The sequence below is a fragment of the Carettochelys insculpta genome, chromosome 3 (assembly GCF_033958435.1).
Source record: "Carettochelys insculpta isolate YL-2023 chromosome 3, ASM3395843v1, whole genome shotgun sequence".
Lineage (NCBI taxonomy): Eukaryota > Metazoa > Chordata > Testudines > Carettochelyidae > Carettochelys > Carettochelys insculpta.
In genome coordinates, this window is record NC_134139.1 from 87,885,820 (window position 1) to 87,908,543 (window position 22,724).

At 43.2% G+C, this 22,724-nt stretch overlaps 1 protein-coding gene across 1 annotated transcript in view; it reads right to left on the reverse strand.

Annotated features, from left to right (window-relative positions):
* SLC22A3 (solute carrier family 22 member 3) overlaps positions 1–22,724 on the reverse strand; it is a 55,399-nt gene that overhangs the window by 27,140 nt on the left and 5,535 nt on the right. The window contains exons 2-5 of the mRNA XM_074990282.1: positions 13,033–13,136; positions 10,484–10,638; positions 6,694–6,862; positions 4,846–4,963 (exon numbers count right to left, since the gene is read on the reverse strand). Of these exons, the coding sequence (XP_074846383.1) occupies positions 4,846–4,963; positions 6,694–6,862; positions 10,484–10,638; positions 13,033–13,136 (546 nt within the window). The remainder of the gene's footprint in view (positions 1–4,845; positions 4,964–6,693; positions 6,863–10,483; positions 10,639–13,032; positions 13,137–22,724) is intronic.

Consider the following 22,724-nt stretch of genomic DNA (forward strand, 5'->3'; position numbering starts at 1 on the left):
GCAACTCCTGCAGCTGAGCTGGTACCAGACGTGGAGGTTATCCTCTCCTTTGGACTATATCAGTAAAGCCGAGAGGGGGACACTGGTGTCTGGGCAGCCCAGAGTCTCCATAACAAATGCCCAGGCTCGCGCCCTGAGAGGTACTCCAGCATCGCTGAATAGCGTTGCATCAACACGGGAGGCAACAGTTACCGGTTATAAGCTCTTGCTCAATTGACGTAGAGAACGAGCGCCAGGGGTTGCCTTCAACGGTGGGAGGGATCCTCGCATCTCACTGGACAGTCACCGCCCGCCTCAAGCTGGGCAGCCCCCAGCCAATAGGGTACTGTCCCACCACAGTTCACCTGCCTCGCTGGGTGCGTGAGGCTTAAGGTTCCTGAACCTGACAAGTGACTGAAATTTGGGCACCAGGCAAACCAATAAGAAAATCAACAAGAAATGAGAAACATCAACAATTCAAGCTTGCTTGCTGGAATGTGCGGACCATGCTGACCGGCTTGACTGAAGATCTTCAGGCCATTGGTGACACCCAAAAGACCGCTGTCATCAACGAGGAACTGAAGAGGCTCAGAGTTGATATCGCTGCACTGCAAGAGACGCGACTCGCAGATTCGGGATCTCTAAAGGAAAAGGACTACTCCTTTTTCTGGCACAGTAAAGCCCAAGAAGAACCCAGACAGCATGGTGTTGGCTTTGCTGTCAGAAACACCCTTCTACAAATGGTGGATTTAGTGATGGGCGGATCAGAAAGACTTCTTCAGATCACGCTTCAAACTTGCGCCGGTCCTGTCCACCTGATCAGCGCTTATGCCCCAACCCTGTATGCCATGCCAGAAGTAAAAGACAAGTTCTACGACGTGCTTAGTGCTGCTGTAGTGCAAATACCTGCTCGTGAACAACTGTACATCTTGGGTGACTTCAATGCAAGAGTTGGAGCTGATTGGGCCTCATGGCCTTCCTGCTTAGGACACTTCGGTGTGGGAAAAATGAATGACAATGGACAGCGTCTCCTAGAACTGTGCACGTACCACAATCTGTGCATCACAAACACATTCTTCCAAACAAAGCCATAGCACAGAGTGTCGTGGAGACACCCACGCTCGAAGCACTGGCATCAACTAGATGTGGTCATCACTAGGCGTAATAACCTCAAAAACGTCCTTCTGACACGCAGCTATCATAGTGCTGACTGTGATACAGATCACTCGCTAGTTTGCTCCAAGCTCATGCTGAGACCCAAGAAGCTGTACCGCTCTAAACCTGCTGGAAGGCCCTGCATTGACGCCAGAAAGACCGCAAACTCAGAGAAAGCTGAAAAGTTCAGAGAGACCCTCCAGGAAAATCTGCGCAGCGGCCCTGGGGGCGTCGATGAGACATCCAAATGGCAACATCTGAGGGATACAGTTTACAACATGGCCTTGTCAGTGTTTGGAAGAAGAGCTAGAAACACGAACGACTGGTTCAAAGCTAACTCTGATGAGATGATTCCAGTCATTGAAAAGAAGCGCGCTGCACTCCTGGAGTACAAACGCTCACCGAGCCAGAGTACCCAGCAAGCACTTAGAGAGGCCAGAAGAACAGTACAGCAGACAGCCAGGCACTGTGCCAACAACCACTGGCTCCAGCTATGCAGCAGCATTCAGACCTGTGCCGACTTTGGTAATCTCAGAGGAATGTACGAGGGTATGAAGAAGGTATTAGGACCCACCCAGAACAAGATGGCACCTCTGAAATCCAAATTTGGTGAAGTCATCGCTGACAAAGCCAAACAGATGGAGCGCTGGGTTGAGCACTACTCCAAGCTGTACTCACGCGAGAATGTTGTGGTTGACGCAGCCCTCAATGCCGTTGAGCTCCTACCAGTAATGGACGAACTGGACCAAGAGCTGACTGTGGATGAACTGAAGACAGCCATCGACAGCATTGCAGCTGGAAAGGCCCCGGTCAGGATGGTATACCACCAGAGGTAATCAAATGTGCCGCAGACACACTCCTGGAACCCCTGCATGAGCTACTGTGCCTGTGCTGGAAAGAGGGTGAGGTTCCACAGCATATGCGTGACGCTAACATTGTAACGTTGTATAAGAACAAAGGAGACAGAAGCGACTGCAACAACTACCGTGGAATCTCCCTCCTAAGTGTCACTGGTAAACTGTTCGCTCGCGTCATCCTTGGCAGACTCCAGAAGATTGCTGAGTGGGTGTACCCCGAATCGCAGTGCAGATTCCGTGCATAGAGGTCTACCGTTGATATGGTCTTCTCTCTAAGGCAGCTGCAGGAGAAGTGCAGGGAGCAGAGAAAGCCACTCTATGTAGCCTTCATCGACTTGACCAAGGCTTTTGACTTGGTCAGCAGGGATGGACTGTTCAAACTGCTCCACAAGATAGGCTGTCCTCCACGGTTACTGAAGATGATCCAGTCGTTCCACGAAAACATGAGAGGAACCATCCAATATGACGGCGCATTATCGGATGCTTTCAGAATCAGGAGCGGCGTTAAACAAGGATGTGTGCTTGCTCCGACATTGTTTGGGATCTTCTTCGCACTCCTCCCGAAGCATGCCTTTGGATCTTCAACAGAGGGCATCTTGCTGCACACAAGATCCGATGGGAAACTGTTTAACCTTGCAAGGCTGAAAGCTAAGTCTAAGGTGCGAGAAGTCCTCATCAGAGACATGCTGTTCGCAGACGATGCTGCTGTAGTGTCTCACACAGAAGACCAGCTTCAAAAACTGCTGGATCGGTTCTCCAAAGCGTGCAAGGACTTTGGGCTTACCATCAGCCTAAAGAAGACGAACGTACACAGTCAGGATGTTGCTGAATCCCCATCAATCAGCATTGACAACTATACGTTAGAGGTTGTCCATGAGTTCGTTTACCTCGGGTTCACCATCACTGACACCCTGTCGTTGGACACTGAGCTAAATAGGAGGATCGGAAAAGCGGCCACAACTCTGTCCAGACTCAGCAAGAGAGCGTGGAATAACAACAAGCTGTACACTCACACCAAAATGCAAGTCTACAGAGCCTGCATCCTCAGCACCCTCCTTTATGGCAGCGAGACTTGGACCCTGTATGCCCGCCAGGAAAAGAGGCTGAACGTCTTCCACTTGTGCTGCCTCAGGCGCATCCTTGGAAAATCATGGAAGGACAGAGTGACCAACACTGCCGTCCTCGAGCAAGCTGCAATCCCAACCATGCACACCCTCCTCAGGCAGCGTCGACTCCGCTGGCTTGGCCACGTCCACAGGATGAACGATGGAAGGATTCCAAAAGACATCCTGTATGGTGAGCTAGCTTCTGGCAAAAGACCTCCCGGACGCCCCCAGTTGCATTACAAAGATGTCTGCAAGAGAGACCTCAGAGAGGTAGACATCGAGCTGGACAACTGGGAAGATCTAGCAGATGACCGCAGCAGATGGAGGCAGGGGTCACACAAGGGCCTTCAGAAGGGCGAGTTGAAGATCAGACAGCTAGCAGAGGAGAAGCGAGCACACAGAAAGCACAATAAGGACTTGCCAGACACCCACCACATCTGCAAGAGATGCAGCAAGGACTGTCACTTTTGTGTGGGTCTTTATAGTCACAACAGACGCTGTAAATGAAGTCCTCAATTGAAACTTTAAAGGGCGCGATCAATAGTCTATGCAGACTGAAGGATGTCTACTACTACTACTACTACTACTACTACTACTGAGGGTCCAGGAGAACTGGCAAACCACATGCAAGTCCAGAGAGTAAGTTCATGCTGCATGGAACATCACAAGCTTTTGTGCAGCTATCCATTGGATATGGGATGGTCTAGCAGAAGAGCAGGGAGTGTGCTGCTGTATCACTGCCGCCCACTTAAAACTAAGTATGCTAAAATAACGCTCTCAGGGCTTACAGGTTTCTCCTTCCTAACGATATGTATGCCTGCTAAAATTCTGTGCAGCCTTAACAAGCAGAATAGGCACGGAGGGGGCTATTATGCTGGGCTCACTGTGCTTAATAACGTAGCATTACTGTATCAATCAAAGAGTCAAATCAAGATCAGGGTAGGCTGGTGATGCAGTGACCAGATAGCCCCGTTTTATGGGGACAGTCCCAGTATTTGGGACTCTCTCTTACACAGGCGTCTATTACTTCTCAGCCCCGGGGCTGAATGTTCTGGTCATCCTATCTTCTGCTAGGCTTTTTGCAAATATGCAGAAAGATGCAATTTCCATGCTGCAACATAAGTTAAGGCCCCTTTGCTATGTTTTGTTCCTACTCCTTTCCCCTGAACCACAGAGTCTGTAATTAGGGCTGACCAAGAAAAACATTGTTACAAGAATTATGACCAAAAAAGAAATAGAGAAACAACTTTATGAGGGAATCTTATTAACCAGCTCCTTCTCCCCTTTCATTAAGCACTTAAAACCATTCTCTTGTTCAACCTCTATTTTTTAGGATTGAGAAATGTCTTCTCCACAATGAGACTAATGGACACATCCTCCGCATGGGGTATGCCAGTAGACAGATCAATGAACAATATTGTCTGAGTATAAGCCATTCTGAAATACAATGACCTCTATTGATTTAAGATGGCTTGTACAGTTCTTTAAGACATGGAACGTTTTGTATAAATTTTACATTAGTCACTCAGCACTCCCATCTCATGTAACTTCTTGGAAATGTTCTCATTTCAAGCTGTGCCCTTTTGATAAACTTACGCATTCATTCTCATGCGAAAAAATTAAAAGTGACCCAGACTATCTGTTGAGGATGTACTGTACAATTCTAAGTAAGAGAGACTATATTCTAGCAGAACTGAAAGCCAATGTTTAAATACCAAACCAAACTGGAGCAAACATATAGTAAGTACCTCAGAGTAATGTGGTGAGAGGTATCTCCCATTGTGCTTGGCAACAGAGTGCATAATTTTTAATGCCTTTTCTCCTTTTTTGCGAGTCAGTAGCCAGCGTGGTGATTCTGGAACTAACCTGTAAAAGCACAGGAGGAGGCAAGGATTTTGCTTAATCGTGACTTTAGAAAACAATGGGAATCATTACATAAATTTACACCTCATACATTGATTCTTCAGCCTCCCAACAAGATAGAAATTCCTCCATAGATCCAGCTTCCCAGCAACCTTCAGCCTGACTCTCAGGCCTGGTCTGCACTCGGGAACAAAGTCGGTCCCAGAAACTCAATTCTAACTACACTATTAGCAGAACTAGAATTGATGTATCAGGATTGACTTTGTTCCCTGGTGTAGTTTGGGGCTTTTCAGGTTCACACTAATGTCCCTTACTCCCCATGATATTATTAGCAGACAATGCAACATGGGGATTGAGTGATTGTCGTCCTCACATTTACTCCCAGCTATGTGACGAGCTTGTTGTGAGAACTTCAACAAATCACTTAGCTGCCTCAGTTTCTCCAACTGCAAATGAGAATAGTTACCCACCTTTGTAAAGTGCTTTGAGAGTTTTAGATGAATACCACTGTAACTCTATCAGTGCAGGGTTTTACTGTAACTCACCACCTGGGTTTGCACCAAGTGATACCTTGCTCACAGTCTCAGAGAGGAAATGGAGTGAATGGCATGGAAAGTGAATTACCTTTTTACCCAGAAATGTAGTTTCCCTTCAGGTCAGGGTTGAGGCACACAGCTGGGAGGAGCATCATGGGTAGGTGCAGCTGAGTCAGCCGTAGTTCATACTTCCCCACATTGCCTTAACTAAAGTACTTCAACCGTAACTTGGAGGACCCACCCGTATAAGAAAGGAGGTATGGTAGTTCATTTTCCATTGCTGTTCACCCCTTGGCTTTTCCTGCTCCATTCAAACAAAATATTGCTTGTGGTCAAGCCAAACACGCAACAAATGAACATCCCTGTGAGGTTCTTCTTCCTCTCAAAAGCTTCCTGGCCCTTGGAAGGTCCTAATACCTTCCAATAATCTCTTTGTAGAATACTGGGTGAGGGACTCAGTGTCACAGAGTCAGAGAATAAATGGACAACAAAAATGTTTAAAAATTCTAATGTGTGTGATTCTACCAACCATTGCTCTCTCCCCTGTTTTCATACTTGGTACATCGAACTCTGCAAGGCCAAATTCAGTCCCGGTGTACCTTCTGTGCACTCAGTTGAATTACATCAGGGAATCATTTTTGGCTCAAAGTGTTTGCTTGTCTTGTGGACACCTAGGAAAGAACTGAGTGAAATTCGTTGGCTACCACTGGGACAGTATTCAGGCACAAATAAATGTATCGAAACTTTCAAAAACATAAATATTTGATCCTCCAAAGAAGCTTAATTTGGAATCGAGGACTACGAGACCTCTTCAAGGCCACCAGGGATCTTTGGTAGATACACCCACTGGTAATAGATGACTACCCACGTGAAAATGGGTAATATAGGTATATTGTGACCAATACTTTTTGGTGAATTCTAGACCTGGAAAACCTATTACAAAGTGTCCGACTATAGTTTCTTTATAGTTTGACTACTCAAAGACATTTTATCAAGCCACAGAGTAGGAGTTTTTTCACTTTATATTTTGCCCTACAGTCTAAGTAAATTTGTAACCAGTTCTTAACCTGAAATGCATCCAACAGTAATTTGTGAAAAGTTCAGGGAAAACACTCTTTTTTTTTAAAGAATTATTTGATCTAGACCTCTATACAAGGCATGAATCTACAGAGATCAAAATGAACATCAGAACTTTACCAGTAATACAGCAGGAATAAGAAATTGGGGAGTGTGATGGCCAACTGAATCCCCTGCCATGTGGGAATCACATAAGCAATTCCAGGGAGAATCATGATTCCAAGGGTGAAGAACATCTGTATCACAATTCCAACAATCCTTCGCTGATCTGAGCCAACTATCTCTGTCACTGAAGAACGGACAAAAAACACAGAATAGATTAAAACAGAAACAAACCCTACTGAGATTAAAAACATTACATTTGCATTGTTGGGTCATGCACAAGCAGGGGATTGCTACCCTGATTGCAACTGAGGATGTCTTTTTTTCTAAAATAATGTGCAATCCATAACCCTAAGAAGCAGCTATTAGAGAGGAGAAAAGGGGCGGAATGAGTTGTCTGGGTCACTGTTGCTAGGCTGGTATACAGTCAGCGTTGCACATCCAGAATATTTTGGAATTGAGTACTGTATTTTTGGTCATGCTCTTTGTAGTGGGACTAAGACTCCACTGAGCTCAAATACTTATGACAGCTGTTTTACAGATATGTGACCTATGGACTGGATTATCATGTCATCTCACATCCTTCTCCAGCTCTACTTCTGCATCCACCACTTAATCCTCAGGGTAGACTCGGTTGGGTTCTAAGGATGTAGTCATGCAGGTCTCGTAGAAAGAACTCATCTTCAACCATCATTCTGGTGTGGCACTGGTCTCCCTTGCCTTCAGATAAGCCTGACTCAGCTCCTTGATCCTAGTATAGCACTGCTGTGTGTCCCTTTCATGTCTTCTCTCCTCCATGTGAGGTGCAATTTTCTCATACCTGTCAAAGCTCCTCATACTGGAAAAAAAGCTGAGGTTCCACAGCCTTCTCTTCCCACACCCTGCAGATCAAGCAACTTCAGTGTATCAGGTGAGAGCACATTTGCTGTGGAAAGCCAGTATTGTTGGCTGAGATGATGTGAATTCTCCACTCTGAGAAAACAGGAAGTGGGATTTCAAAAATTCCCTGGCCTTTAAAGGGAGAGAGGCCGATGCCTGTGTATCTTCTGACCAGAGTGGTCATGACAACTTTGTGGGACACCTCTTGGAGGCCACTTGACCTAAGCAAGCACAGTGTCTATACAGAGACTGCATGACTCTAACTTTGTTGCAAAATGCTCTATGCTTCTCATGGAGGTGGCTTTACTATGTCAGAGTATCAGGAGAGTTATATGAATGGGAGGAGCATGGCAGCGTGCTCACCTCCACTGATGCATTGTTAAAAGCGGCCTTGTGTCAACAGGCCTTTTCTATGGTACACACTTTTAAATCTTTTAAGTCTTTTTTTGCTGAGCCATGCAAGGCCTAAATCTCTTTACAAAGCTGGGGTTAGTCTCATAAGTTACTGAGGTACTGAAAAAAAAAATACCCAAAACCTCACAAACAAAAACTATAAAATACAAGAGTAACGGTCCAAAATACTACACCCTATATTAGTGCTATCACAGTGGTTTCGGACCACTATTGCAGTGTGTTGCTGGTCTGTTTGGTTTTTTTAAGCACATCTCAAGGGTCCATTTTAGTGGACCCTGCTCTGTAATAACACCATTTCATATGCTAAAAAGGAATTGGAATGCTTCCAATTCTGAATGTTGCAGTAGTGGAACATGGCAAGTGGGAAAACTATGACATTACCTCTTGATCTTGAAAATGAGCTTCTTATGAGAGGATCATTACCGGAACAAAATTAGATAGACTATCATAAAGTTTTGATCTCAGCTAAGCTGATATGATTTATAAACAAGACTAGCCAACATTTTTCACATAAACTAAATGAATTGGTGGAGACTGAGGCTGTCCTTGAAACTTTGCAGCAACGTTCTAGCATTTTAGACATCATTATATAAGCTCTTGAGAGGCAGCAACTGTCATTTATATCTTTGTAAAGTGGCTAGTACAATGAGGTCCCAAGCTAGTTAAGGCCTCTGGGCATCACTGAAATAAAAACGACCCTTTGAAAATTCTGACAAAAATTGATCTTGATGTGTCCATCCAGAATAAAATACATATAAAAGCTAACAGAGAATTGGAACTATTTGGGAAGGAACAGATAGACAATAAATATCATCATGTCATTACATAAATCCACGGCACACTCACACTTTGTATGGTACAGACAGTACTGGTTGTCCCATCTCAGAGAAGATATGTTGGATTTTGGAAAGAACAGAGAAGAACAACAAAAATCCAGAACCTTCCCTCTTCATATGCAGAATATGCAGCTGCATAAGGCATAAATGGGTATTAATTCCACTCAGCGGCCTCTTCCTATCCCTGTTCTGTGGCTCTGCTTCCTCTGGAAAGGACCTAGCTAACTTAAAAGTGAAAAGCCTGCCAGACCTATTAGCAACTGAGGTAGCTGTGTTAATCTGTATTCTAAGAAAACAAAACAACTGTGATATAGCAGTTTTAAGACTAACAAAATTTGGTGATGAGCTTTTGTGGGACAGACCCGTTTTATCAGATCAATAGCATTTGCAGTACAGACTGACATTTATAAGTACAGAGATCCAAAACAATTTGCAATAAAAACTGACAAATCCAGTACATAGGACTGAAGGAACGGGGGGATGTTAAGTGTCTTGCCTGAGCAACATGCCGCAGCCGTCACCCCTTCCTTCAGTCCCATGTACTTGATTTGTCAGATTTTATTGCAATTTTTCAGTCATATAGATGTCAGTCTGTATTGGAAATGAGATTGATCTGATGAAGTGGGTCTGTCCCACAAAAGCTCATCACCAAATAAATCATTTTGTTAATTTTTAAAATGGTACATTGCTGCTGCTTTGTTTTGTTAGCCCTATTAGCAGAACACTGAACCTGTGAAAGAGCCATTCAAATGATAAGGAAGCCATTTAACAGGCATTTGCCAACCCCAGATATGTATTGTCAGTTTCCAATTTCACGGTGGTAGCTGACAGAACCTTAGTTTAAAATTTGCTTGAAAAAGATTTCATTGGTGTGTTGCTGAAGATTATAAAATCATTTCTCTAAAAATTGTCATCACCTCTCCCCCTCAAAGCTACCAATGGGCATAGGGGAATCATCTATCCTATGGATGTCCCTGGAAAAATGATGAGGGGTATGAAATAGCTTCCTTATGACTGGGGCACTTTAGCTAGGAAAAGAGATGACTAATGGGGGATATAATAGACACCTATAAAATAGTGAATGGTGTGAATAAAAAGCATTATTTACCCCCGTCACATAACATAAGAACGAAGGGTCACCCAATGAAATGACTAGGCTATAGGCTTAAAACAAACAAAAGGGTCTATATTTCATCACACTATCAAGCTGTGGCACTCATTGCCAGAGGATGTTATGAAGGCCAAAGCTATAACCATGTTTAAAAAAGAATTAGATACCAGTATGGAGGATAAATTTCATCATGCCAATGGGTATAGCCAAGATGAATAGGAGATGCAACCCCATGCTTTGGATGTACCTAAGCCTCTGACTATCAGATGCTGGGATGGGATGACAAATCATTCAATAATTGGTCTAATCTGCTAGACAGGATATTGGGCTAGAGGGGCTATTGGTCTGAAGTAGTAAAGCTATTCTTATGGTCCCTGTGCAGTCTTCTTGCAGCCAGTCATGTGTCCTGCTGCAGTCCGGTGTTAACCTATTACCATTGGTTCCTTTTGTTTCAGATCATTAGTGAACAACGGTGCAGTTCTCACCAGCCCGTGCGTTCAGGTAGTCTGTCTGCCAGCATCCATTCCCTTGATCTCCCCACCCAGCCACTGAGGAGTACAGCTCTTACCGATAACATAGCCTGTCATCCACGTTCCCTTTCCAAATACACCTTGTAGGAAACGAAAGATCAAAAATATGGAAAAGTTTGGTGCAAATGCCACAACAAGGCCACATAACCCTACTCCGAGGCAGGAGAAGAGGTAAATACGGATTCTGCCATATCTGCCAGTAAAAAAAAAAAAAAAGGGGGGAGAGAGAGAGAGAAAATGTTGAAAGGTGACTAACATTTTCTTTCAGCTCAGTTTATGGTTGGAGTTAAAACAATCTCTTAAGTCTTGTCTTGATGCTCTCAGTCTTTTAAGGTTTCCCATTGCTAATTCTCTCCTCCTGGATACAAGTATCAAAGAGGTAGACATATTAGTGTGTATCTTCGAGAACAACAAGAAGTCCAGTGGCACGTTATAGCCTAACAGGTATTTTGTAGCATAAGCATTTATGGGTAAAGTCCCACTTCATGCATCTGACAAAGCGGGTCTTTACCCACGAAGCTCATGCTCCAAAATATCTGTTGGTCTATAAGGTGCCACTGGATTTCTTGTTGTTCTCCTCCTGGACACTAATCCCCGCCCCATCTGCCTCTTCTTTTAAAGCAGTGATTGAAAATCTTTAGGTCCAGCATTTGGGAAATGGTTTCTAATTTTGCAAGAGTGCAACTCCAGGCATGAATTGTAGAAATTAGAATTCTCCTATTGAAATAAATAGGACTTTTGCTGTTGACTTCTGCATGTGCCAGACTATTCCTTTGAACTACCTACTTTAAGTACAGTCATACTTTGTGCAGGAAATGTCTTACCCTTTACTAGAATGCCAAATGAAGCAGGATCATAAATATTCTGTTTAGAGCTTATAATGTCAGTCTTCCAGTATTTTAATTTTGTGTTCATTAGTATTGAATTTTAAACATTTTACCACAACAGTACTAATAGACAAGCCAAACCTAGCTACAGACCTGAACTTTCTTAAAATGTCAAATTTTAATTGATATTTTCAACTAAAATAAAAGTTTTCATCTTGCTCAAAACTTCCTTTTTTAAGCTAAAGCCCAGCCACTGCCCCCTTCCTGAAACTGGAAAGAATATTTTTTAACAATAACAATTTTTTAAAAAATGTCAGTGTTTTTTGGAGGGTGGGAGGTGGAGGGCACAAAACCAAAAAGAAATTTTAACCAAAATTACTTGTAAAGAAATACTAAGAAGAAAAATTGGTATTTTTCTATCAGTTCCAGGCAAAACTCTTTGAACTTTGTCATAAAGAGACAATTATGGATCCAAATGTTTCAGGTAAAATGTAATTCTATAATAATATAAATTATTTCTATTATAATTTAATCCAAGATACCAGCAACATGACTCATTCTGATTTAATCATGAGGTAAATAGTCTATAGTTGCTGCCCTGAAATGTTGTCTTCATCCAATATTAACCTTGATTTAAATCACTTTATTTTGATTATAGCTAAGAGAAAACTTTTAAAAAGGCTTTATCTGCTTGCCTGCCCACCCCTCCCGCTTTTTGTTTGTGAATTGTCTGTGTAAAGATTTTTTTTTCTTTAATGGATCCTTTTAAAAATTTTCACTTAAGAACTTTTGCAAATACTCCTTGCTGCCTAGCATGATTGAGAGCTTAGTTATGAGATGTTAATAGGCAAAAGACGTACCGTTTACTTTACACTGGACACAGGGCATGTGGTAGGTTTGTCCCCTACTGGATGACAATAACTTTTGATATAATCAGGTTTTCAATGTAAATGCTGTTTAGGAGTTATCTGAATATTCGCTGTACATTCTGTATAATAAAATCACTTTCTAAGATATTTCTGGATAGCAAATAAAAAGGCACACACAAAACAACTAAAGAATACTTTTTACAAATTGGAGAAATATTCATCTATAGTGAAATTCATCCCTGTTCTTAGACCTACCGTGGGGCTGCACAGCTTCTAATTCTGACTTAATTCCTTAAAACAGGAGTTTCTCCTCCTAGGCTGAGAACATAGCTGGACCTAAGTAGTGCCTAGTGATCCTATTTACAGGGATGGATTTCACCCACATATTTTTGAAGCATCCAGTCAGCTCTAATAATGTGGAAGACTGACTATAGCCAGACCTTGGTGACCAAGAGGTGGATAAGTGTGCCTTATATGTGAGCTGAGAGGGTTGTAGCACTGAGTTTCTTTTGCTTCTCTCAAAGTATCTATCTTCATGTTACCTTCATTGTTGGCTCTATGCCCTCCTCAGAAATTGTCCACCCAGAAACTCTGTGAATACTTGCTTTTCATTTCTGTGTTCCCCTGCACTTCCTGAGTCCAGATGTGGACAGACATCATGAAATACAAGAAATGCTCTCTTTATGAATGTTAAGTCCTAAAAGGACCTGGAAGTACTAGGAATCTTCCAGACCAGTTCTACAGATACAGGAACTTAAGTTTATGTGAGCTGCATCCTGCTTACTGGAATTGAACTGAACCTTCAAATTTTGAAAATTCACATACCGTAATTACAGTACGAGATGTTGCTGCCTCTATCAAGGTAGACTTTCATTAACATACATACTTTACCTGTCTGCAGCATAACCTAGAATGAATGCTCCTGTCAGAAACCCCAGGTTGAGGACAGCTTGTGTTAGATCTAGCATCCAGGCATTGGCACACACAAGGTTATACTGTGGGAACAAGCAAGAGATATCATAAGATTCCTCCCACAGATGGAATATTTTTTCTCAAAGCAGAAGATTTTAGCAATTGTACTGCTCCAGGACAAAAAGGCCTGAACAAAATTTTGATAATGATATTTCTGAGAAACCACATTCAAGCTTGTTCGTTTTTAACCACATTAGTCATTATCATCCCATGTCAAACCTCCCTTTTTTAGTAGGCCAATAACGTGAGCTACACCAATAACTCTTAAATTCCATAGACTTCCTGGCTACAGCTACACTGCAAGTTTTATTGATAAAACCCCGGTTTTGTCAACAAAACTGGTGGAACGTCCACACACAAAGTGTATTTTGTCGACAGTATGTTGACAAAAGTCCGCACTTCCACGACAACTTTCTACCTCTCCCAGATGAAGAACGCCTTTTGTCAACAGGTTCTGTCAACAAAAAAAGCTGTGTGGATGCTCTGGAGGGCCTTCTCTCAACAGACAAGGCATTCAGGACAATGGGCAGCCCTGCCTGCTGTGCCTGGGTGCCTGTTTTGTTGAGAGAGTGGCCAGGCAGTCTGGCCACTTTGTCAACAGAGTGGCGCGCTCTCCCAATTGGCTTTTGTGTGTGGCCGTACTGTCTACAGAAGTTTTGTTGGGAAATCTCTTCCAACAGTGACTTCTGTCAACAGATCGATATAGTGTAACCATAGCCCCTGTGTTCCTGGTTCCAGGCCTGGCACAGAGACTATGGTGATATTACTGAGTGATTGTCTCCTCAATGTGGAAGACCAGGGTAAGATATTCAGGATCACTTTATTGGATTTATTCGCAACTCTTGATACTGGTGACAACTTTGCCTAGCTTGTGGGGTCTCAGTGAGATCAATCAAGTGTCCCCTATGGATTCTCTCCCCCAGAGGATCTCCAAGCAAACACAGACTGGTCTCAGATTAAGAGTCATCCATCTTGTCATCCTTCTTATTTAATGCGTATTAGTTCATTAGGAAGCCAAGATGGCACAGAGAAAGGCCCAAAGTAGTGAGTCCAAATCACTGCAAGTACAGTAAATACATAGTGGCTCCTTCTTACTGATAAGCTGCTGTGTTTCAGATGTTGTACATCGCATGTCCTCGAAAGGAGAGACACTTGAACTGGTTTGTTATTTTACAGACTGAGAGCACAATAGTTGTACATCTGCTGGCAAGGAAATGCCATGTCTGTGTTCAGCTCAGAGTAAAGGCAGCACTATCGCAAGTGAGAACACTAACATTTCCAAATATTTTTTTTTCCTACAGAGGGTGTCAAAAACAAATGCCAAACCAATTTTTAACAGGTTGAGAATGTGTTTCTTGCTGTAGCTTTCTCAGACTTTACCATTCTTTTCACTGCAGCAGCTGTTACAGAATGACAAAATTCTGCTCCTGTACTCATCTAAACAAATCACCTGAGGGGGAGTGGAGGAGGAGGGAGGGAAAGAGACCAGAAAGAAAAATAAAACCAAATTAAAAATCCATTTTTTGTTTGGCAAGTATTTTGCTGTTACTTTACCATATCCTTGAGAACAATTACATGCCAACCTGCTCAGTAAATCCTGAAGACATTATCTGAATTAGGAATTTTTGATCACTGACTGAAATGTCCCTTTCAACAGTGAGAGCTTAGGCAAAAGCAACGGTAAGAATAAACTGAGGTAAAATTCTTAGCAGTTGTAGGCATTTATTAAATAGCTCGCAAGAAATAGCCACAATTTCCAAGGGTGAGATATAATAAATAGTATTAAGAGTAATATTTTACGGATGACTTAACTGAGGTACTGAGCATTTGCAATGTGTATAGTATTTCAAGTTCACTCTCATATTAGTGTATATCAAAAGAAGCTGCTCAAATACCACAGTGATGGAGGAGCACAGAAGTACTCAGATAGAATGAAGACATGTTCTACTTCCCATTGGCTAAGATTTTTAAATGTAATAGGCTAAAAATAATCTCTTATGTCCATATTGAGGCATTTAAAGAAGTGGTTTGATTTTTCTGAAGTACTGAGCTCCATGTTGGTCTAGTGATCTCACTGCAGCTGGCTATTATTGCCTCAATGCAAACTGTTAGGTTCTCTCTGTGTGCTTGAAAACAGAGGTAGGACCCTACCTGAGTTTTGCCAAGTTTTGTGATTTTATTGTGAGTCTCACAATATTTGTATTTTTCTTAAAGTCACAGCTCAACTTTTATGAAAGAAAGTAAGTTTCTAGCCCTTATGGTGGTGGAGAAAAGTCTGACAACCTGAATCCTAAGGTTCAAAATCCAGAACAATTAAGACTCCTGTATTTATTATTATTAAAAATCTGATAATTTTGAAGCCAAATTCTTGATGTTTGGAAGCCTCTTTCGTCCTTTTTGAATGCTGAGTGACATTCATTTTTGACTCCTACTTTTCTATATCTCAGCCAGAAAGAATAGAATTACTAGGATCTTCCAGGAACAAAACTTGTTCTTCTGTCTCAGAAACAAGTAGTAGTCTTGTGGCACCTTATAGACTAACAGATATTTTGGAGCATAAGCTACAGACGCCTGTGGGGGAACACTTCAATCTCCCTGGACACTCAGTAGCAGATTTAAGGGTGAGAGTTCCGAAACACAAAAATTTCAAAAATCAAATGGAGAGAGAAATCTCTGAGCTCCAATTTATTTGAAAATTTGACTCCATTAACCATGGATTAAACAGAGACTGGGAGTGGCTCACAGCTTACAGAGGCAGTTTCTCTGCTCTGGGTGCAAATATCTCCCCATTAGACTCTGACAAAGGCTCACATCCCCCTGTCTGATCTGACTTGTTTTTTCCTCTTTTGATGAGTCCTGTGGATACTGGACCATTTCCACCTTGCTGAACAGATATCAGCTCTGGCCCTCCCTCTTACTGGGACCCCACTCGTTAAATACCACTCTGAAACCCCTCCCCCAACTAATGCATCTGATGAAGCGGGTCTTTGCCCACAAAAGCTTATGCTCCAAAATATGTTAGTCCATAAGGTGTCACAAGAATTCTTGTTGTTCTCGAAGCTACAGACTAACATGGCTACCTCTCTGATACTTGTCTCAGGAACATTAACTGCTGTGGAGTTTTCACAAACTCCGAAGTGTGAACTTTAATGGTCAAACATATACTTTTCAAAGTGTATTCCTACCTCCTTGTTTCTTAAGCAAGTATGACAGAAGGGCAGAGAGGACAGCACTTCATGAAGTATCTCCACATCATCCCACTTTCTAGAAATTTTTCAAGGGCATGACCTTTTCTAAAAGTAACAAGAAGAATGTCTGAAACCACCCACACAGGATAACACAGCCAACTTGTTTTTTTAAACTAGCTAACCTAACAGAAAATACAGGGTGAGATCTTCTGTAGAGTAAACTGTGGAACAGAATAATGGAATGAAAAAAATAGGTAAAGAGGACTAGACGGAAGAAAAGTAAGAATGGCACCTGAGCCTTTGGAAGTCATTCTACTAGTCACGGGGAAATGGATTTTTGCATGATATCTTGGTGCATAACCAGCCAGAGGGGTGACATGGAGCTAGGGGACAGTTACCCTCTGAGGTAAGTCTTCTGGAAATATATTAAAAACAATTGTCAGAAGAATCCCAACCAATATAGAACTGAAAGTTGTTCGCTGAGAATTAATGTTTCTCAGCACCATGTAAGGTCAAGGTCTTAGAGAGAGACCATGCTAGCAAATGAAAAAAAAAAGGGTCAATCAACACAAAAACAGTAGAAATATAGCACTTTAAAGATTAAAAAAAAATGATTTATTTGGTGATGAGCTTTCATGGGACAGACCCACTTCATCAGATCAATCTTATTTCCAATATAGACAGACCAAAACAAAAAAATTGCAATAAAAACTGACAAATCAAATACATAGGAGGTGGAAGGAGCGGGGGGATGTTAATGGTCCTGCCTGAGATAATTAAGACCATCAAAGGAAGGGAAACAGTCCTTGTAACGCATGAGGTAACCGATGTCTCTGTTCATACCACATGTTAATGTGTCGATTTTGAATATGAATTCAAACTCACAAATTTCTTGTTCTAATCTGTTTTTAAATTCTTTTTGTTCAATGTCAACCTCAGTTAAGAGTCCCTCACCAGGGGACTAATGCAAAGAAGGCCTATTTAGCATTTGACAACCTTGCTTGGTCTTCAAGGAGAAAGCCCTGACAGAGAATTCTGTCCACAAACCCTGCAGTCAAAATTGTAAAATGCACCGAAAAGTGAAAGTTATTGTCTTATCAGAGCTAATAATGGATTATTGGGAGCACAGAGTAAAAAGGATTTTAAAATGAAATACTTTAAAAATAAACACAGTATGAAAGGGAAAAAAATTCTTAAATCCTTAACAGAATTTATAGGCAGATTTATGTTACAAATAAATACATTTTAATACTAATTAATTTTAAACTGCTCCCTTTAATTCCACTGTCCATATTCAGCAATTTGGACCTCTTTTTTCTAACACTGAAAGCGGCATCAGGCTCATTGCCTGTCTCTCAGTGTTAGATCATCTCTGCCAGGAAAACCAAGGATACCTGAACACTTCAAATCGACCAAATTCACCTTTCACATATATGCATTTCTAGTGCCACTTCTGAAGCGGAGTTGGATCCCAATCTCTTTCACTTGGCGGTAAATAAGGAGCAGTGGCCACCAAAGGCAATGGAATAATACTGGTGGAAAAAAACCTGCGTAATTGAGGTGAAATCAGGCCTAGTGATTATAAAACTGAACCCACAGATGTCTAAGTAGTTTGTTTTGACTCATGACTTAATGGCTTCCACAGAACAACCAGTGTACATATCGAGACCTCTTTGAAAATGCAAGCCATATTTTTCAAGCCTACTTTGCTAGGTCAAATGCATCTCCTCTCAGAGCCATCACACACGTAAGCTCAAAAGACGTAGTTCATCGACATGCTTTAGCAACATGGAGACCGTGGTCTTCTGGCACCTTTTGGTATTAAAGACATTGTGTGGCTTTTTCAGTAGTACATCATAAGTAACTTAGGATCATAAGTCACTGTGAAATTCAACAGTCCCATAAATGCTTTGGAAAAATCCCACCCATTATTATTCTGATAATATTCAGTGAGGCCTGAGCTGGGCCCCGAGCTCTACTGCGCTAAATGCTTTACAACTGGAAGCTGCTGAACTTCAAGGTGTTCTGTGCAAATGGAATTCAAACGACTTCCTTCACAGAACAGCTTGAAGAACTGGTCTACAGAGATAGGTGGGCCCCTTCCCTTGGAATGTTCATACACTCAATCCTTGGAGAAATATATATTTATTTTTGAAATAATTTAATTCACATTTAAGATAAACAGAGAGCACGTGAACAACCTGACATGTGGTGGGTGCATGGGGTGTGGGGGAAGAGAGCACACCAGAATGGGGAGAAAATATGCTTCTTTCATAATGCCCTTGTATCTCAATACACATTTCACATTGTGCAGCTGCCAGCTGGAATAAACCGTTGCCTTAAAATATCAATCAAGTACTTTAAATCGCTAGTATTTTCCATAAAACAAGAGAAGATGGATAACAGTAGGGCACTGTGAGGACTTGCAAAGGATTTATAGTGTAACATTCTTAAATAAATAAATCCTAAGTTTTCCTCAGGTTTATATATTTAAATAGTCTTGATGAAGCTAAGAATTCTTGGCTCTGTTTTTTGTTGTTTTTTGTTTGTACTGTTCCACTCAAAGGCTCTTTATCTAAACAGTGTTATTATGGCTGCATTGGTCCCAGGATATACGAAAAGTAAGGTGTGTGAGATAATATCTTATTTCAGACCAACCATGAGCGCTGGGACTAGCAGAGCTGGGGGTGCTGCCACAACCCCATTGCCTGAAGTGGTTTCCATCACATAAGCCGTGTCTACACATGCACGCTACTTCGAAGTAGCGGCACTAACCTCGAAATAGCGCCCGTCACGGCTGCACGCGCCGGGCGCTATTTCGAAGTTAACTTCGACGTTAGGCGGCAAGACGTCGAAGTCGCTAACCCCATGAGGGGATAGGAATAGTGCCCTACTTCGACGTTCAACGTCGAAGTAGGGACCGTGTAGTCGTTGCGCGTCCCGCAACTTCGAAATAGTGGGGTCCGCCATGGCGGCCATCAGCCGAGGGGTTGAGAGACGATCTCTCTCGAGCCCCTGCGGGGCTCTATGGTCACCGTGGGCAGCAGCCCTTAGCCCAGGGCTTCTGGCTGCTGCTGCGGCAGCTGGGGATCCATGCTGCAGGCACAGGGTCTGCAACCAGTTGTCAGCTCTGTGTATTTTGTGTTGTTTAGTGCAACTGTGTCTGGGAGGGGCCCTTTAAGGGAGCGGCTTGCTGTTGAGTCCGCCCTGTGACCCTGTCTGCAGCTGTGCCTGGCACCCTTATTTCGATGTGTGCTACTTTGGCATGTAGACGTTCCCTCGCAGCGCCTATTTCGATGTGGTGCTGCGCAACGTCGAAGTTGAACATCGACGTTGCCAGCCCTGGAGGACGTGTAGACGTTACTCATCGAAATAGCCTATTTCGATGTTGCTACATCGAAATAAGCTATTTCGATGTAGGCTTCACGTGTAGACGTAGCCATACAGTGTTAACAGTTTGGCATAGTGGCTCTTGGCACCCACCCACGCATACAAATTGTTCCAGAATCCCTGAAAAGTTTTGTTGGTGAGAGAGACAAGCTTTTGAGCATATGCAGAGCTCTTCTTCGTCCTTTTTATCAACAAAGTTAACCTTTAAGAGTGTATATAGCACTAAGGATTGTTTGAGTTATACACACCATCGCTTCCCAACCTCCTTGGCGTGGTTTGGTAGTATCTGAAAGTCACCACCATCTGAAAGCTGTTGGGTGGGCTGGTTGAAAAGAATTGGTGATTTCACTCTAGTTCTTAAAAACAACAAATTTTCCTGTGGCACCTTATAGACTAACAGGTATTTTGGAGCATAAGCTTTCGTGGGTAAAGATGCATCTGATGCAGCAGGTCTTTGCCCACGAAAGCTTATGTTCCAAAATATCTGTTAGTCTATAAGGTGCCACAGGACTTCTGGTTGTTTTTGCAGATACAGACTAACACAGCTACCTCTCTGATACTAGTTCTTAAAAGACGATCACCCTCATTTCAGAAGATTCACTAGCATCTGGCACTCTGGTGGGCAGCCTCAACAGAAAGGCCTGGGTTTATTGTGAAGGTAGAAATCTAAGGTAAGGTACAAGTGTAATGTGAAGGTCTGGAAAACATGGCCTATGAGGCAAGATTTTTAAAAATCGTTTTGTTTAGTCTGGAGCAGAGAGGACATAATAATGGTTTTCAAGTATATAAAATGTATTACAAGAAGGAAGGTGAAAAATTGTTCTCCTTAACCTCTGAGGATAGGACAAGAAGTGTGGAAGTATAACATTGTATAAGTACAACGTTGTATAAGGGGACATGCTGGATACATTGCATATGAGAGGGCATGCCAAAACATGTTACAAAGTATCTGAGGGAGCACACGTAGGGACAGTTAGCTTTTGAATGGAGAAGCAATTAAGATGTAGCCAGCGCGTCTAAGAAGCAGGCATCAGAATGGAAGGTGTGAAGGGCAATTAGTTAAGTTAACTGGAAGCTGTTAAAGGAGATTGTTAAGGGTGGCAGGTAATTGAAGATACGTGACTGGTCTCAGGGATCTCGAAGGGTGGTGACTAAACTCTTTTTCTTCTTTTGTCTGTAACTTGTCTGTAACTTGTTCTCCAAAAAACTGTATAAATTAAGAGACACAAGCCCCACTCGGGGGGCTCACTTCTAAATGTATTAGCAGAGCGGCTTTGCTAATAAAACAGAGTGGTCTGACAAATTGTAAGTCTGAGTCTAACTTTAACAGAAGCAATGGGCTTAAACTGCAACAAGAGAGGTTTAGGTCGGTCATTGTGAAAAACTTTTATGTTAGAGTAGGTAAGCACTGGAATAAGTTGTCTAGGGAGGTTATGAGAACAACAAGAAGTCTTCTGGCACCTTATAGACTAACAGATATTTTGGAGCATAAGCTTTCGGAGGCAAAGACCCGCTTATGGTGTTTCTGCTATTGGACATTTTTATAAGTAGCCTAGACATTTCCTGTCAGGAATGCTGTAGTTTTTGCTTAGTCCTGCCTTGTGTGCAGGGGGACTGGACTAGATGACTGAGGGAGTATGCAGACCCCACACTGTGAGAGAAGGGAATCCCCACCCCTCAAGCCAGACTGGGCATGCTCCAAGTGCTGGGGCAGTATAAAAGGGAGCTGCTCAGTCTGGGCTGGATGCCAGACTTGAAGGCCCTGCTACCAGACCTACAGCTGTAACCCAGCCAAAGACCCAGATGGGCAGCTGGAGACCCAGAACACTTCAGTGAGCCTCCAGAGCTGCTGGAGCTGCATGGAGAGGCTGGTGCAGTGGAGCCTGACAACCCTGCAGCAAAGTGGATCACTTCAGCTCCAGAACTGGTAGGAAGTGAGCCAGGAAGGGTCCATGAGAGGTTTCTCTCACCTGGGTAGGCTCAGCATGTTGCAGTGGGGCTCCCTGAGGGATGAATGGCAGATCACTTCCCCACTGCCAGGGCCTTGGTTCTGGGCCCAGTGAAGTTGGGAAGACCTAGCCTCCCCTTTTGGGGCTGCAGTCCCCAACCCCTTGAACTCTGGCCATTAGAGGCCATGCTGCCCTGCACCCTAGGGTGATGCTACAGAGTCTGGCCATTAGGGCCATTCGGCCCTGAAACCTGAGGGCTACATTACTGATTGTGGCTACTAGGCCTCACTGTCACAGAGTGGTGGACTGATTCAAGCCTCTTAAAGATGTAACACAGAGGGACCTAGGTTGTCAGCAGAAGGGACTGAACCTGTAACCTTAGGGCTAAAGCCCTGTGCTCTACCATATGAGCTAAGAGCCAGCTGGCTCTCAGCTAAGGCAGCAGAGTGGAGACTTCACTCTCCCTGGTATGTGATATCAGTGCCTCGGGGGTTACACAGCGCACCAGCAACACAACTGGCATCCACACACCCCCCTGGTGCTCTTGACCTCACAGGACAGCGTGCGCATACACCGTGACAATGACCTACTGAGGTCTCTTCTAGCCCGACGCTTCTATGATGCTATGAATGGAACCCAACCCACCCTCCCAGTCCTAGCTGCGATCCCTTGCAGAAGTGTCCCAAGCTGTATCTGTTCTATAGCTATAAAGAACTAAGGTCGAGACCGAACAGGGTGACCATCCACCCTGTATTGAGTGCGATGGTCCCGTATTTGGGATGCCAAAAGGTTGTCCTGACTTATTTTTTTTAAAAGGGACTAATTGTCCCCTCTTTGCCCCCCCACCCCCAGCCTCAGGGAAGCTGGGGGAGCGTGAGCACCTGCTGCTTCCCCGGGCTCCCAGGGAGCACTGGGGGCTGCCACTTTCCTGGGGCTCTGGAGGATAACCAGCAGCTGCTGCCTCCTTCCTGGCTCCCTGGGGCTTGGTGAAGCTGCCCCTCCCCCACAATATCTCCCTGTCCCGTACTGGCCAGACCCTGCAGAATGATATTGAGCTTCCTAATGTGAAACTGGCCTCCTTCAA